Source organism: Chionomys nivalis, chromosome 20 (genome assembly GCF_950005125.1).
Source record: "Chionomys nivalis chromosome 20, mChiNiv1.1, whole genome shotgun sequence".
Classification (NCBI taxonomy): Eukaryota; Metazoa; Chordata; class Mammalia; order Rodentia; family Cricetidae; genus Chionomys; species Chionomys nivalis.
Genome location: NC_080105.1, coordinates 11558435 through 11574023, shown reverse-complemented (window position 1 = coordinate 11574023; position 15589 = coordinate 11558435). Strand labels below are relative to the sequence as shown.

Here is a 15589-nt window from a genome sequence, read left to right as displayed (position 1 = left end):
GCCGCTGATGGTGGGTGACTCATCCAGGCCTGACACCAACCCTCCAGATACAACACCTGCTGTCCTTCCTCACATAGACACTTCGGGAGTGAGCGACAGCACTGATGTGCACACGTCCTGCCTGCCTGCCTGGGCCAGAGGGCTGCTCAGGGAGGAAAGCTACTTTCCAATCACAGGATGCATGAAGGGACCCTGCTCTACAGCCAGGCCAGGCTTGAAGAACTCGTTCCAAAAGGACTGAAGGGCTGAAGAAATAGACCAGTGACTGAGTGTTGTCCTAGCAAATGTGAGGTCCTAGGTTTAAGCTCCAGCACAAAACAAAACAAAACAAAACGAAACGAAACCAAACAAAACAGTCCCCGCAAAGTGCAACTATGTGTCTATTCTGCTCTCTTTCTTTTTTCCCCATGTTTAAGTCTTAGCTGATCGAGTAGAATCTGAATGTACTCCTCAGCACGTAGGGGCAATTCCATCACTGGTTACCTGCCACTCATGACAGTAATTAGGGCCCCTCCCCCCAGCTCCAAATAGTCCCATTCCTTCTCTAGGGTCCTCATATCCAGCAAACACAGGTGTGACTGTGCTTCAATCTAGTCTCCCAGAAGTCAGGTCAGCCCTACGGCAGCCTGGCTGAACCTCCCTTGTCTGGGTTTTGACTTTCCCGCCAAAGACTCGGCTAGCAAATTCAATGACTGGGAGCCATAAGGGTGACGACGGAAGGAGCAAGAAACGTGGAACTGACTCAGAGCATTCCCCACGCCAGTCATTCCAGAGTTCCCTCCTTAGCCATAAAGCTTTCTAAGCAGCACAGGCCCGAGCACTGGGTTGGCAACGCGGATGTGGTAGCTGTCAGCAAGCCCAGGCAGGACCAGCGGAGTCTTACCTCCCATTGGGTCTCCTCAAGTGCAGGGGCGAAGTTTGTCTTCTCCCGCTCGTAGGACCTCAGCTTGGTCTCCAGAAGGTCCTGCTCCTTCATTAGGCTCTCAAGCTCCTGCCGTAGCTGCCGTTTCTCCTGCTGCAGCTGGAGCACCTGCAGCTGGAGCACTTGCTGTGTGCGTTGGCTCTTCTGGGAGGCCGGCTTCAGCTTACCCTTGGGTTCTAGGCACTCCAGTTCGTCCCTGGGACGCCTTGGTCGCTCCTCGAAGGTCTGACCCGAGACAAACTCCTTTTCGTCGAAACTGCGCTGGAGCTTCTGCAGGGCACTTTCCCTCTGCAGCAGCTTCTGCTCCAGCTCCTGAATGGTGCACTCGTCCGTGGAGAGTGGTGAGCGCACACACGAGGAACCCTTGTCCACCTTGCCCGGGTGAGCCAGCTTGCTGCCGCCGTCAGAGAACGACAGAGCCTTCAGGCTCATCATATTACTGTCCTGAAGGATGATGCCCTGTGTGATGTTGTGGGCTGAACCCCCAAAACGGCTGGTAGGCCCCACGGGGGTGACCAGAGGATCCAGCTGGTAGCTGCTCGTGGTACTATGTGTGGGCAGGCTAGACATGGAGTTCCGGCCCGAGTCTGACAGTGCCCCCGAGCACAGGCCTGGCTTCAGCTCCTGCTCCTTGGGCTTATCTGGAGGCATGGGGTGAAGCTGGTGACTGGCACTCTCAGGTGACGAGTGCAGGATGGCTCCGGACCGCGGCAGCACAGGCTTGAAGGCAGTGGGCCTCGCTGGCCCCTTGTCTGAGCTCTGGGGAAACAAAGGACCACACAAGCTTGAGTGTCCGTCCCACATTAATGTCACCTTTTCTCACTTCGGGTACACATACGCCATCCTTGTGAGTCCCCCTGAGCTCAGACCCCAAGTGAACCCACCTTGGTTGGTAGCCATGGCAAACCTTGTCATTAGCTCTGGGCCAACTGAGCAAAGAACACTTTTCTTGCGTCCATGTGAGTGCGTGTGTGTGTACACACATGTCACAGCATGCATGTGGAGGTCAGAGGACAACTTACAGGGGTCAGTTGTCCCCTTCCAGGATGTGGAAGACAGGTTGTCAGGCTTGGTGGCAAAGCCCCCAACTGCTGAGTGCCTCACCCACCTCAGTGCACAATTCTTAAGAAACACTCTGAGGGAGGGAGCTGGAGGCAGCAGCTAAGAGCATAGGCGGTTCTTCCTGAGGACCTAGATTTGATTCCCACACTCAGAAGTTGACTCACAACTGTTTTCTAACTCCAGTTCCAGGGGATCTGACACACGCTTCTGACTGGCCTCTGTGGGCACCAGGCACACACAGGGGACACAAACATAACATGTAGGCAAAGGCTCATATACAAAAAAATAAAAAATAAAATAAAAATAAACAAGTCTTTAAAAATAAAAAGAAGAAAGTACTCTAAGGCCAGGTATGATGTCATACACCTTCGTCCTTTAACTTGAGAGGCAGAGGCAGGCAGATCTCTGTGAGTTCCAGGCCACCCTGTTCTATAGAGTGAGTTCTGGGTAGCCAGGGCCACATAATGAGACCCTGTCTTAAACAGACAAACACTACCTCTGTTCCTAAGAATGTCTTTAGTTGTGGCTTAGGCATTGTGCTAGCAATCGCTGCCACCTGGTCCCAGTCCGCTGGAGATGTTAGATGGGGACCGGGGCATGGTTCAGTTAGGACTGCAGGCTGTATGAGCTCAGCACCTCCTTCCCATCCGCCTCTTCCAATGGGCCGAGCATGAAACTGTCAATCACTACTTAGAGTCCAGATCCTTTCTGAAGCTTGCAGTGTCCCTCAGTGGAGGACTTTGCCTTTCACAAGGCATTTGTTCGGAAAGCTCTGAGCAAACACAGGCATCTTTCTCAATCTAGGTTGAGAATTCCTGGTCCTAAAATCTCAGACCTGAAATGCTCCAGAATCTGCAAAGCTTTGAGTCCAGACAAGATGCCGAGAGCGGAAGTCTGCACATTTGGAAATTTCGTTTTGTGTATAAATTATTTAAACATATTATATAATCATCTTCCATTTTTGTGTGTTAGGCATATACGAAACAAATGACGGTTGGCTTAGATATCTTCATGCAAATATTTTATAGACTTGAAGAAACAACCTTGAAATTTCTGGCACTCCTGTTCCCAGGCACTTCAGAGAAGGGGTATTTAACCTGTGTTTTAGTCACTGAGTGCTGCAGAGTGGGCATGGGAACTGAAACAAGCTGGCTTGCTTCCAGTGTGCACTAATGAGGCTTATGCAACTGAACTGTTGCAGGAGATGTTTCTAAACACCTAGGGCTCTTTGTGGGCATCCTTACTCATTCGATAACAAAATCCCAGAGCCCTTCTCCAACCAAGGGGACCAGGAAGCCAACCACAGGTAGGGCAGGGATACGAGTGAGAATCCTCATCCAGGTTATCCAGAGCCCAGACAGGTTTGGATTCTCCTCTGCCCTTTGCTGCAAGGAAAACTAAGATTTCTGGGTTAGGAATAGACTTTTGATGTCAGCAGTGAGGCCAAATACTCTCACCATTGCTGCTCTGGCCTCTTGAAGGCTTAAATGTTTAGATAGGGTGCTCATCCCTCCTACTTCTCATCCTCTTCCAACCCTCCCAAACACCTTTGTCAGAGAACCTCACTTACTATTTCCAGCTGATTGGAGAAAGGCATGAGCTTAGGTGGGGTGGCTGGATCAAAATCTACCCCAGCCTGTCCCCCAATGTCCCCACTGGATAGGGCTGTGTAGTCTGGGCGGTGGGAGCCTCGGGCCTTCTGGCTGACCTTGATGTAGAAGAAGTCTTCACTTTTCCCCATTTTGGAACTGGACTTGCCGCGTCCTGAGTCTTGGGAGAAGCCAAATCTCAGCAGCCCATCCGAGTACCGGTTGAGCTTCTTGAGGTGGGAGGATTTGCGCAGCTTGTACTGTGAGGCACGGCAATGCTTGCTGTGGAAGCTGTGGCCCGAGATGAGGCTGCTGACACTGCCCATGGCGACCGCGTGGCTAAGGGCCCGCAGGGTAGAACAGGGACCTGAAGACACTGTAGCAGCAAAATGTAGTCCTGTCTCAGCCAGGGGACTGTGGTCAGAGCAAAACCCTCTCAGAGCCTGGACAAGCCATGGACCTGGAAAGAGACGGAGGAGATCATAGATCTAGACATAGCATCGTTATGATGATTTTAGGAGAGTCATTTTAACCATGAACCTGGGGTTAGATAAGTGTCAGCCAGTGCCAGCTCCACTTCTGTGAGCATGTCTATCATTCTGAGGGAGGGATCGTTCTCTGCACTGGGCTCCCAGTGGAAGCTGAACACTGAGCATGAGTGTCATATAGAGAGATAGCCCATACCTAATCTACAGGACCCGTTTCAAGTACTGTGCTAAAGAGAAATCAGGATGTTTATGTGTGTATTGGGGTGTGGGTGTGGGGACAGTGACAGAGTTCTGTATGCCCAGGAGTACTAAGGTTTAGATGAATCCCTTAGTACTTATGTTTGAGAAACTCAGTCTCTAGTGTCATATGTTACACAGTATTTGGGAATGTGATTTGAACTCACTAGGATTAGGTGAGATCATGATGCAAGGAGCCTAGTGATGGCATTAGTGGCCCTGTAAGAGGAAGTAAATCCAGGTGTCACAGCACATACCTATACTCCCAGTTTAGAGGGTAGAGGCAGGCAGATGGAGAATTCAAGGCTAGCCTGGGCTGCATATTAAATTAAAGACAGAGAAAGCCTAGGCTTCATCATAATAAGAACCTGTCTTCTTAGACAAGAGGGAACAGGGAGGAAGAGGAGGAGGAGCAGGGAAGAGACACAGTTGAATACTTGTTCTATCTGGAAATGGGCTGCCCTGTACAATCCCCCCAAGGGTGGGGCTAAAGACCACCCTTCTCCACAGCAAGAAAGACTTGATCAGATATGAATGCCCAACCCTTCTTGAACTTCAGAACTGTGGGCCAGCCTATCTTCTTTATAAATTATTCTGCTGTTGGCCTTCTGTCATAGCAATAGCGATGTTGTTGTAGTTGCATTAGAAGAGATCTTAAGAAATTGAGAAACAGGCCATGGGAATCTGGGAGGACAAAGCTTTAAGGAGTTATAAGGACAAAGGGCCTGAGAGCTTGAGACAGAAGGTGCTTCTTGGGACCAGCTGGGACTCCATCCTGACTGGAAAGCCTCCGGGCTGGCAAGGGAGAGCCCGCAGGTAGTTCCAGGGAGCAGGAAGCTTACTGAGACAGAAAGGAGGAATGTCAGCAAGGGACAACTTCATGTCCTGTGCTATGGAAGGCCACCGTGTCAGCCCAATAAAGGGGATGCTGTGAGGGGGAGGGGCTCAGCTGTTTGAGTGACTGATTCAATTGGACCAGAGTGGCTGGGAACTTTTCGTTGTACTTTCAAGGCTGCTCTGATAGGATTTGCAAAAAGGATTTGATAGAGTGAGAGAAGGAGAAGGCAAGAAGGGCTGGGGGGGCGGGTGGGGTCTGGGGAGGATGGAGGGCTGGAGGATGTAGCTCATTGGTAATGGAACTGCCCTGGCAACAGAGATGATATTCTAGAAAGACCTTGAAAAAAAAAAATGATCTCAAAGAATAAAAGTTTCCCTTGGAATCTTGGGGGCAGGATCTGCAGCTCTCCTGACAGCCAGAGGGGGTGCTGCTTCCCAGATTTTACCCAGTTCTGACAACGAAGGGAGCATCCTGCAGGAGAGACTGAGTCTACGATGGACAGGACCACCTTGACAGGTACTGCTTAGTTATGCATGCCCTAGCCCTCAGGTCAAGCCTCAGACCAGTGACTCTGAAGATGGACTAAGAGAAGGAGAGCTACTCCTCATCAGCCCTCCTCCCAGCACGTCCACATGGGCGAATTTCACTAGTGCAGGTTCCTTTAATTGGTATACTGGGGATGGATGGCAGAGCCTAGCTTATTGGGGCTGCCAAAGCCCAAGCTTTTATTTAAAATCCTATTAACAGTAGGGCAGTTACCTAGCATGCACAAGGACCTAGATTCTATCCATCTCTAGCATGTACATGACTCTGTGTGTGTGTGTGTGTGTGCGCGCGTGCGTGCATACACACACACTCACTCACACACACAGAGAGAGAGAGAGAAGAAATAGAGAGAGAAATAAAGAGAAAGGGCAAATCAATAACTTCAAGAATTAATTTTCTAAAATGTTAATGTTCTTTTATGGAGCAGCCAGAAGTAGGGACTTGTCACTCACAGAATTAACAAAGACCACAAGCTGAGCCACTGTAGGGGAGCTGAGCTGAAGAGCAGGGGTTTGGTTGAAGTTTGTGAACGCTGCTTGCGGAAACTGTTGGGTACCTAAGCTTGATGGAGAAGGCGGCAGGCAGTGAGGGAAGGCACTGGAGCTGCCGATTTTCAGGACAAAGATGTAAGTGTGCAGAAAGAGATGACAGAGGAGCTGCATTCAAAGAAAGACAATCCTGAGGATGGGTTCCGAGAGCAAGCTCAGGAAGCAAAAAGGAAGACAGAGGCGGAGGCTGTCCACGCACAGGAGGACTTCTGGTCGGGAGGCTCTCCTGAAATTTTGCACATTGCGTCACTTAAAACTGGGTTCTGTCTTCTACTGTGTGAACTCTTGGGATCAAACTCAAGACCTCAGCTTGCTGTAAGCCATCTTGCTGTTCCCATTACCCCCCCTTGGGCAGGTGGCCCCTTCTTTCTTGCACACCAGGTACACATTTGTGAGAATTATACAATGCTGTGTTGTAAGGCTTTGACCGAGAAAGATTGCAATATGAAAACCAACTTCTCTGATTTTTTTGTATTACAAAGCAGAAATATTTATTGTTTTTAGGGTCTTCCTATATAGCTCTGGCTGGTTTAATGCGAGATAGCCCAGACTGTCCTCAAGCTCACATTGATCCTCCTGCCTTACTCTCCCAAGTGCTGAGATCACAGGTGAACATCTAAGCCTGACTGAAATGTTCACACTTAAGTAGGAACTGCAGGAAGACCGAAGCCTGCTTATGGAGTGCAGTGTGATGCTTGGTGCAGGCAATGCGCCCCTATAGATGTGTCTAGGATAAATAGAAGCCTGTGACAGCATGGTGACTTCAAAAGCTGTGACAGATGAAGTGTATCTACAATACAGTCATGTGTGTCTTAAGTCTGAATGCAAATGGGTTCCCACCAGCATATGTGTTTGAATACTTGGTCCCCAGCCGGTGGCACTGTTTTGGGAAGTTGTGGAACCTTTAGATGGAGACCTAACAGGCAGAGATAGGGCCATAACCAGTTCTAGTTTCACCCAGAGTTCCCTGCTTCCTGATCCACAAGACCTGAGTGGCAGGGTTGTCAATGTGACTTCACGAAAAAGGTGCCTGTCATGCAAGAGGGAGGCCTGGAATTCAGATTCCCAGAGCCCATAGAAGTACAGGGCCAGCATGGTGACCCACCTGCAATTCTGGTATCCAGGAGGATCCTCAGAGCAAACTGACTGGGATTAACAAGCCCGAATTCAAGTTAGAAACCTTGTTTCAAAATAGGGAGGTAGAGAGTGTAGACAAGAAGGATGCTTGCCATTAATTTATGACCTCCATGTACATATGGATACATGTACACCTACATACTTGTGTGCCCATATACATGTGAACATATACACAGCACATGCGCGCACACACACACACACACAAAAAAAAAATTGTGAAGAGCCCCTCTGGCCACCATGCTTTTCCTGCATCGCTAGGCTGTGACCCTCTCGAACTCTGAGATGAAGGCAGCCTTCCTCTCCTCCTGGTCAGGCACTGCAGTGCAGCAGTGAGGAAGGTAAGTGATAAACATACTAACCAAATGTGCTTAGGGCTCTGCTATGCCTGCCATCTCCTCCCTGCTGGCTCCTGAATCAAAGGTCAGATGGCCAATGCCTTTCCCCTTCTGTTTGTTACACAATCACAACCCCTGAGTGTCTACAGTGCAAACCCTTCCAGGCTTCCCATCGTTCTCACAGTAAAATGTAAGACTTCGCTCCACATCCTGCGTCCTTCACTGACATCCACAGCCACATCCGTAGCCACACTGCTTCTCTCTGTGCACTGAGCGCAAGAGGCTTTGTCCGCTTAGGACACGCCCACCTGCTGCTGGCCTACCTACCTTCTTATGCTCCGTATATTTCACCCTTTCTTCTCAACTCATCTCCTGTTACTTTAGACAAGTTCAGCTCCCCCACTGTGTTCCGCCACCAACACACTTATTTTCCATCTAACAATTCCGTTAGCCTACAGTATGCTTACTTTAAAATGTAGTTTACTGCACATTTGTCCACCAGAATTTGACTTCAGTGGCAACAAATACTTTGTATCTGTGGCTCCCAGAACAAAACTGAGGATGCTTAGTCAGCAGCTCAGAGAGCTACTGTAATGTTGTGGCCTCAGTCAGCTCACCACTGAGCAACAGGGGCCTTGACCTTAGATCTGCAGGTCACCATCTGCCAGATAAACACAGATCCACACTGTCACATGCTGATGGGATGCAGACTTAGCTCCTGCGCCAGTGGTCAATAAGGTTGAGAGAGAACCTAGAGGAAAAAACAAGGACCAGAGCCTCCAGCCACACCTTCATTTCCAAATACCAGGAAGGTTCCAGGTGCCCCTGGATGACTTACTGTGCACAAGTTTCATGCTAGGAGCGCAGAATTGGGAGAAAACGAAGAGCATTAGGAGTAAAAGGAGGGGTGCACAAAGGACAGACACATGTGGTCCATGCACCCTGAGGTCTAAACATCCAGGGAGCTGTGAAGGTCAAGGTTTCTCTGGGATCCACTTGCAACCAAGCTGAACACTCCCAAAGTGCCCAGACTTACCCCACCATCAATTAGAGAGCATCAATTAGAGAATAATCATTCAGTCTTATTCTCGCCCGCCCCTGTCAGACTTGATGGCTCTCTCTTCTAAGGGCACCTCCGCACGTCTGAGAAACACGTTTTCATTGACCAAGGGAAGCCATATAACTCTTAAGACATTCGTGCGGGGTTGGGAGCGCACTATGAGGGTGGTAAGGTAGCCTAGGCTGCACGAGCTCTTAGGAATGTCACAGCTGAGTCCGAATTAGCAGCAGATGTCATGTCTGAGGAACTTCCAGAGAGAACAGGAACCCAAAGCAGCCTCAGGCTCTCAGAATCCCTACTGGGGAAATTCAGGACCTCCCTATCCCTGCTCCACAGCAGGGCCAGCATTCACCTCTCCTCCAGGTCCAGCCTGCATCGAGCTGGGACTCACTCACTGCACCAGTACAGGAAATGGGCTAGATAACCAAAGCCCTCGATTTTGACCCTTAGGTGGGAAGAGGAGGATGCCTCTGGCACTCCCTCTCACTCCTGTTCTACAGTGTCATCTCCAAAGGAAATCAGGGCTGAAGCAGATGTGACAATAACGTTCTTTTTTATCTCCTCCAAAAAAGTAGAAGGAGAGACATGGCATCGGAAGGGGTTTGTCTGAATTCCAAACCTATGCTCTTCCTTCCCATGAGGCAAGGTAGCTGGTCCTAGTCCATAACATGCATAGGCTTTAGGCCTAGGGGAAAGGTTCTGGGTATCCATTCATTCTTTTCCCAATTCTCTTCCCACCCAGCGAAGTCACAAGCTCAGGAGGAGGAGCCTAGCTGCCCTCTTGGCTCTCCCCTCCCACTGCCTTCTTTTTTTTTTTTTTTTAAAGATTTTATTTATTATGTATAGAAAGTCTGCCTCCATGTATGCCTGCAGGCCAGAGGGCGCCAGATCTCATTACAGATGGTTGTGAGCAACCATGTGGTTGCTGGGAATTGAACTCAGGTCCTCTGGAAGAACAGTCAGTGCTCTTAACCGCTGAGCCATCTCTCCAGCCCTCCCACTGCCTTCTTTTGCTCTATAACTAATTCTTTTATCGAGAGGGGTCTTGGCTGGAGGAGGTAAGGTAGATAGGAAAACGGCTTCTGGTCTGGCATTCAGAGCAATGCCACAGACCCCTTACTGTTTTCAGGAACAGCTGTCACGGATGCTGTTCACGTGAGAAGTGCTCAGTGCTGCAGTCCCCTTACAGGGCCCCCACACAGCCCCCGCATGTGAAGTCCTACATTTCTGAATCGATCCAGACTTGGTAGAAAGCAGATAGAGACCACAGTAGACAGCTCAGCACCTTCATGAGTGCCCAGTCTTCAGTCTGGGCTCAGTTTCCAACCACAACATGAGGCTGAATTTCGTTCACTGTTGTGTTTTTAAGACTTCTTAGAAATTTAGGACTCTGGACTGACAGCTGGGGAATCCTGCATGAACCAAACAGACTCTCTGAATGTGGGTGACAGTTATGTGGCTTGATCTGATGCCAGGGTTGGGGGGAGGACAGCCTGGGAGTGGGACCGGGTGCATGAACTGGCTTTTTGGAGCCCATTCCCTTTGGTGGGATACCTTGCTCAGCCTTGATACAGGGAGGAGGGGCTTGGTCCTGCCTCAACTTGGTATTCCAGACTTTGTTGACTCTGCAAGGGAGGCCTTACCTCCTCTAAAGAGTGGAGGGAGTAGAAAGGGGGGAGGGAGAAAATGAGGAAAGGGGAACTGGGGTTGGTATGCAAAATGAAAAAAATTTTAAATAAACAGATTATTATCTCCTTCATCAGAAAGATGCACCCTATAACCTCTTGGTTAATACTTCTGTGGGTTCCTTGTCCACAAGTGTCTGTCCTTTGATTGGGCTAGTTCAAAAACATGAATACACACTCCAACATGAACTCTGGGGAGAAAGTCTGGCCTTGGCTTATGGACTGGACTTTGCTGTTTCCTTCTGGGGACTGGAAAGATGGGAAATAGGAGCAAGGACAGGGTGAAAAAGCGTAGAAAATGAGCGGCATGACCTCAGTCCCCTCACAACTTCAGGCTCTGCTGCACTAGATCCCAAGACGTGGGCGTTTAAGACTGACTTCCAAAGGAATGTGCAAGCCAGACATGGCGGTGTACTCCTCAGGAGACTGAGCCAAGAGAATAATTAACCAGGGACCAGCCTGGGCTACACAGCCAGCCTGGCTACACAGCAAGGCCCTGTCTCAAGGAAATAAAAAGGGGAGAGGACTCCCAGGTATTTAGACTGGGAGGCCCTCTAATTACGGTAGCAGTGCTCAGGATACTGTGTCTACCTGGCTGGTCTGGCACCTGGTAATCTACTCTGCCACCTGCATTCTTGTGTTTCGTTCTTACATTAACACAGGTTTTTACATCTGAAATCCTAACAACGAATCCAAGGGCTGGAGAGGCTAGGAGCTCCTTCTGCTCCTGTGGAGGACCTGATTCAGTTCCCAGAACCCACATCGTGGCTTGCAGCGGCCTGTGATTCCAGTTCTGAGGGATCCAATACCTTTGTCTGACCAGACAGACACACATATGGAAAACACACATTCACAGGAAATTAATTCACAGGAAATGAGTCTTACAATTAAAAAAAGAACAGCTCAAGCATCCCGTGAAGTACTGACAATTATTAAACGCTGACATGTTGATTATGGAAATAAAACATGGCAGAGTTGAACCCCCATCCTGCATTTTCCCCAAACCCTTACCCCAAGCTCTCTCCCCAAGGGAAGCCAGTCCCATGAATTTGACAGGAACATTTTTGGATCATAAAGCATTTTTAACATATTCTATATTACACAAATGCTATACTGCTTAACTTCACCTCCTGTACTTGAGGTTCCTTCAGATCACAGGGGGGCAAGGAGCTGGCTAGCATTGCCTATTGCCTGGGTACATCTCTAGGGAGCTGTTTTTCACATTGTAAATGCTCTCTGCTCAAATCTAGCCATTGTGTTGACAAAACTCTCCTATATATGACAACTTTGGCACACCCATGAGAGTTTTTCTAAATTTCTTCTATTGAGGTCTTGAAAGCTATCTAGGTTGTAAAACCTTCGGTCTTTAGTTGAATCCTTCCAGGCCAGATGACACCTGAGCCCCTGTTTAGCCAAGAGGAAGGGCAGGAAGATGAGACTCAAAGCCCCCAAATCACACTTGCCCAGTCACAAGAAGGCAAGGGCAGGGTCAGTCACTTTATGGCAGGGCAGAGTCAGAGACTATCACTGGAGAGGGTGGGCAGAGCCCTGAGGGTAAAGAATCTTCAATCAGAAGAATCTCTGCAAGGCTGCATCAGTCAGATGAGACAAATAGAATGTCCCTGAGACCTTCTGTAACATGGGAGCCTAACTGGACATCCTATGCCGAAATCTTTCATGATATAGAGGCTACTTCATGATGTAGAGGCTCAGATGGGAAGGGGTTATACCAGACTATCTACCTCAACTTCCAGGTCGACAACACACTTTGTAGACACTAATGAGACAAGGCCAGCTGGGTCGATTTATTGATGGGACCAGCCAGAGTAGCACTGACTGTTACTGTTCTCCATGGGTGATATGCGGATAGGTGTATGTGTTTGTGCCTATTAGAACGTAAAGTGTATGAGAACATATAGAAGTATGTGACCATAAGTCTATGCACAAATGGGAACACACGAGTGTGTGAGAAAGTGTGTGATTGTGGACAACACCGTGCACAACTGTGTGTATGAGTGCATTCCGTATGTAAGTGCCCGTGCAAACATGAATTAGCGCTGGCATGACTGTGAGAGTGTGTATGCATGAAAATATATGAGTTTAGAATGAGAGCATGATTGTATGAGCTTGAGTGTATTTCATTACGCGAGTGTGTATGTGGGAGAAAGCTGTGTGACTGTTTTTGTGAGTCCTGTCTCCAGGTATGGCTGGTAGCTTCTGGGTAGGGTCAAAGCTATGCCCCAAGCCTCCCATTTCTCTAAGAAACAGTTCTGATTTTAGTTCCTGGAACCACATCCTTATTTTTCCTATATTGAGCTCTCTTAACTTAGGTCATCCATAAACACAGTTGCTTGGGGTAGACTATGGGCAAGCATGGTGGAGAGCAAGGTTCTCCTGAAGAGCTAGAATCTACTTAAAGCCATTCCGTCTATAAAGGAAGATGAAATCTGCCTAGTTGGGCTCATACATAGCTCATCTTCCTGCTCTAAGTAGATGTTTGAATCAACTGACCACCCCCCAAAAGAAGTGAATTTATGTGGAGGCCCAAAACTGTGAGTCTATTTCTACTTTGTCTGAAGGACAGAGAGTTTGAGGTTGCCCACAACTGCTTGAGTTGTCCTTTGTATCACGTTAAAGCAGTCTTTTGCCTTCTTCCCCCTTTTGTACTGGGGTATAAAAGTGTATTAAAATTAAACATGGGATGTCAGTATTCACTGGAACTCCTTCCCGGTACTATCCTATGTTTCGGTCTTATCATTTTCACTTGTGTCTTCATCTTTACTGTTTTTTTTTTTTTTTTGGTTTTTCGAGACAGGGTTTCTCTGTGGCTTTGAAGCCTGTCCTGGAACTAGCTCTGTAGACCAGGCTGGTCTCGAACTCACAGAGATCTGCCTGCCTCTGCCTCCCGAGTGCTGAAATTAAAGACGTGTGCCACCACCGCCCGGCTTCTTTATTGTTTTTCTGATCCCCATGGAAAGCGGTATTTTTGTCAAAGCTGGTCTCTGACAAATTTACCCTCTAACACCCCAGAGTAGTCCTGTTCAGCGTCTTCATCCAGGACAGAGAAATGTAAGCCTGGGTTTCTGTTTCCGAGGATCCAAGAGCAATGCCAGGTACACAGGAGTTTAAACAACAACACAGGTTCAGCTGAAAGGCCAAGACACTCGAGTTTACCAGGTTGCTTAGAGCCAGGGCCCCCTCTGGCCTAGTACAGAAACACTTTTCCATGAGTGTGTGACGGAGGTGATATTCACACTGCAGTTGTCTGCCCATCCCTCAGAGACCCTGGCAGAACAGGCTGTCTGGTCAGGTCACCATTTCTTGCCCTGTGCTTCAGAGTGCGAAGGACAGGTGTTCTCTTTGAGGAGCCACACGATGGATGGATGCTAGGCTGGACGTCAGGGAACCTGAGCTGATTCAGGTTCTGCCTCATTCCACCTCTGCAGCCCTCATTTCACCTTCTGGACTCTGCTCACTGTGGTTCCTGGCTGACAGGGAACAGCAGCACACAGGAAGAGACCATTCTGTTCCACTCCTCAGGCCCACATTACCACATACCTTACCTGCGCTCAACAAAGGACCACAGATAGACAGACTCACTCCCAGCCGGTGTAGGAATCATTATCAGTCAGGATCTCCATTCCCTTGCATCTCAGATAACCAGAGCTGATAGCAACTCCAGCCATCAGCACCAAGGAAGGAAACCGTATAGCTATAAGTTCACCAACATCAAGGAAGGAAAGCACTGGCAGCAGACATGATGGCAGAAACTGTGAATTTCCAGGCTTTAGGACAAAGGCCCCGAGGGCATGTGTCTGAGAGAGTACTGGCCTGGGCTATGTGGGCATTACAATTTCCTAGGCTAGGATCCCTGAAGGTATGAGAAGGAAAAGTGAGCTAAGCACAGTGCTGTCCGTCTCTCCTGCTGTCTGCAGATGCAATACCACAGCTGTCTCATGCGGCATGGTTCGCCCTTCACACACAGCCCCGGGAGCCACCCGGATATGCAACCCGGTTTCCCCATCCCGTAAGGAGCTAGAAAGAAGGTGGATTGCTTCATGAGACCTCACTGAACTCTCCAGCTGGGAGCCAAAATAAGCCCTTTCTCCCTTCCCGGAGTTTCTTTTGCCAAGGAACTTTGCCACACAACGGGAATGGAAACCAATACAGTAACTGCCAACCAGACCTTCTGAAATTGGGAGGGAGTGTGGAAAGATGCAAGAACTCCATGTTCATATGTCTTGCAGTCAGAATAGTGAGTCCCGCCCGGCACTGATGAAATGGCTCAGTGGATAAGGCATTTGCTGTGTGGGGACCAGAGTTTGGTCTCTAGGAGCTACATAAAAACATGCCGCCACCTGTAAACCCAGCATGGAGTCAGGAATCAGCAGCCTAGCTAGACTAGCCGGCTCCAGCTTCACTGAGAAACCCTTTGCCAATAAAATAAGTAGACATCAATAGAGAAAGACAGCCAGTATCAGCCGTTGGACTCTACAAGCATGTACCCCCACACACACACATACGTGCACAGACTCTTCAGAAACCTATGCATTTCCCAGTTGCTACTCGGGATGAATTCACAGCATCTTCTAGGCAGGAAGTGTCTCTGCCTCCAGTAGGAAGGTTGCTCAATCTTGCAGACCCACAGCAGTAATCTGAAGCATCTGCCAGCTGTACTGCATTGGTCGACAGGCCTCCAGGGACCTCACTGAAAGAGGTCTTTCGGGGGCGAAGAGGCATGTGCCCAGGGCTAATTGAGCACCTTTTGATGACCCGCCTTCCAGCCTTCCACCTATTTGCTCTTCCTGATTCAGCTTTTCCTACCCAGAATTCCTCCCAATGTTTCAGCTTCTTGTCCTTGACCCCTCTCTCATTTGCTTGGGGGTGGGGTGCAAGTCTAGGAAAGGGGTGAGCCCGGTTTGCAAGCTTCAGATGCCTGGAGGGTTTCATGTGCAGAGCTCAATGCATACTTCCCGAGTGAATACATGAATGAAGAAAGAGGCAAGAACGGAGGAGGAAGGGGGGGGGAGCGTGGGAGGTGAGAGGCAAGGCTGAGGGGGCCGAGGTGCTAATGGGGAGCCGGCTGTTGGTGGGTTGAGAGCAAGGGCCCACACAGCTCTCAATTGAGCTTGGATACAGAGA

General features: G+C 49.1%; 1 protein-coding gene across 1 annotated transcript in view; it reads right to left on the bottom strand.

Annotated features, from left to right (window-relative positions):
• The window catches only part of Lzts1 (leucine zipper tumor suppressor 1), a 53379-nt gene that overhangs the window by 5780 nt on the left and 32010 nt on the right, over positions 1 to 15589 (bottom strand). The window contains exons 2-3 of the mRNA XM_057752890.1: positions 3555 to 4033; positions 884 to 1681 (exon numbers count right to left, since the gene is read on the bottom strand). Coding sequence (XP_057608873.1) covers positions 884 to 1681; positions 3555 to 3899 — 1143 coding nt within the window. The 5' untranslated portion in view covers positions 3900 to 4033. The remainder of the gene's footprint in view (positions 1 to 883; positions 1682 to 3554; positions 4034 to 15589) is intronic.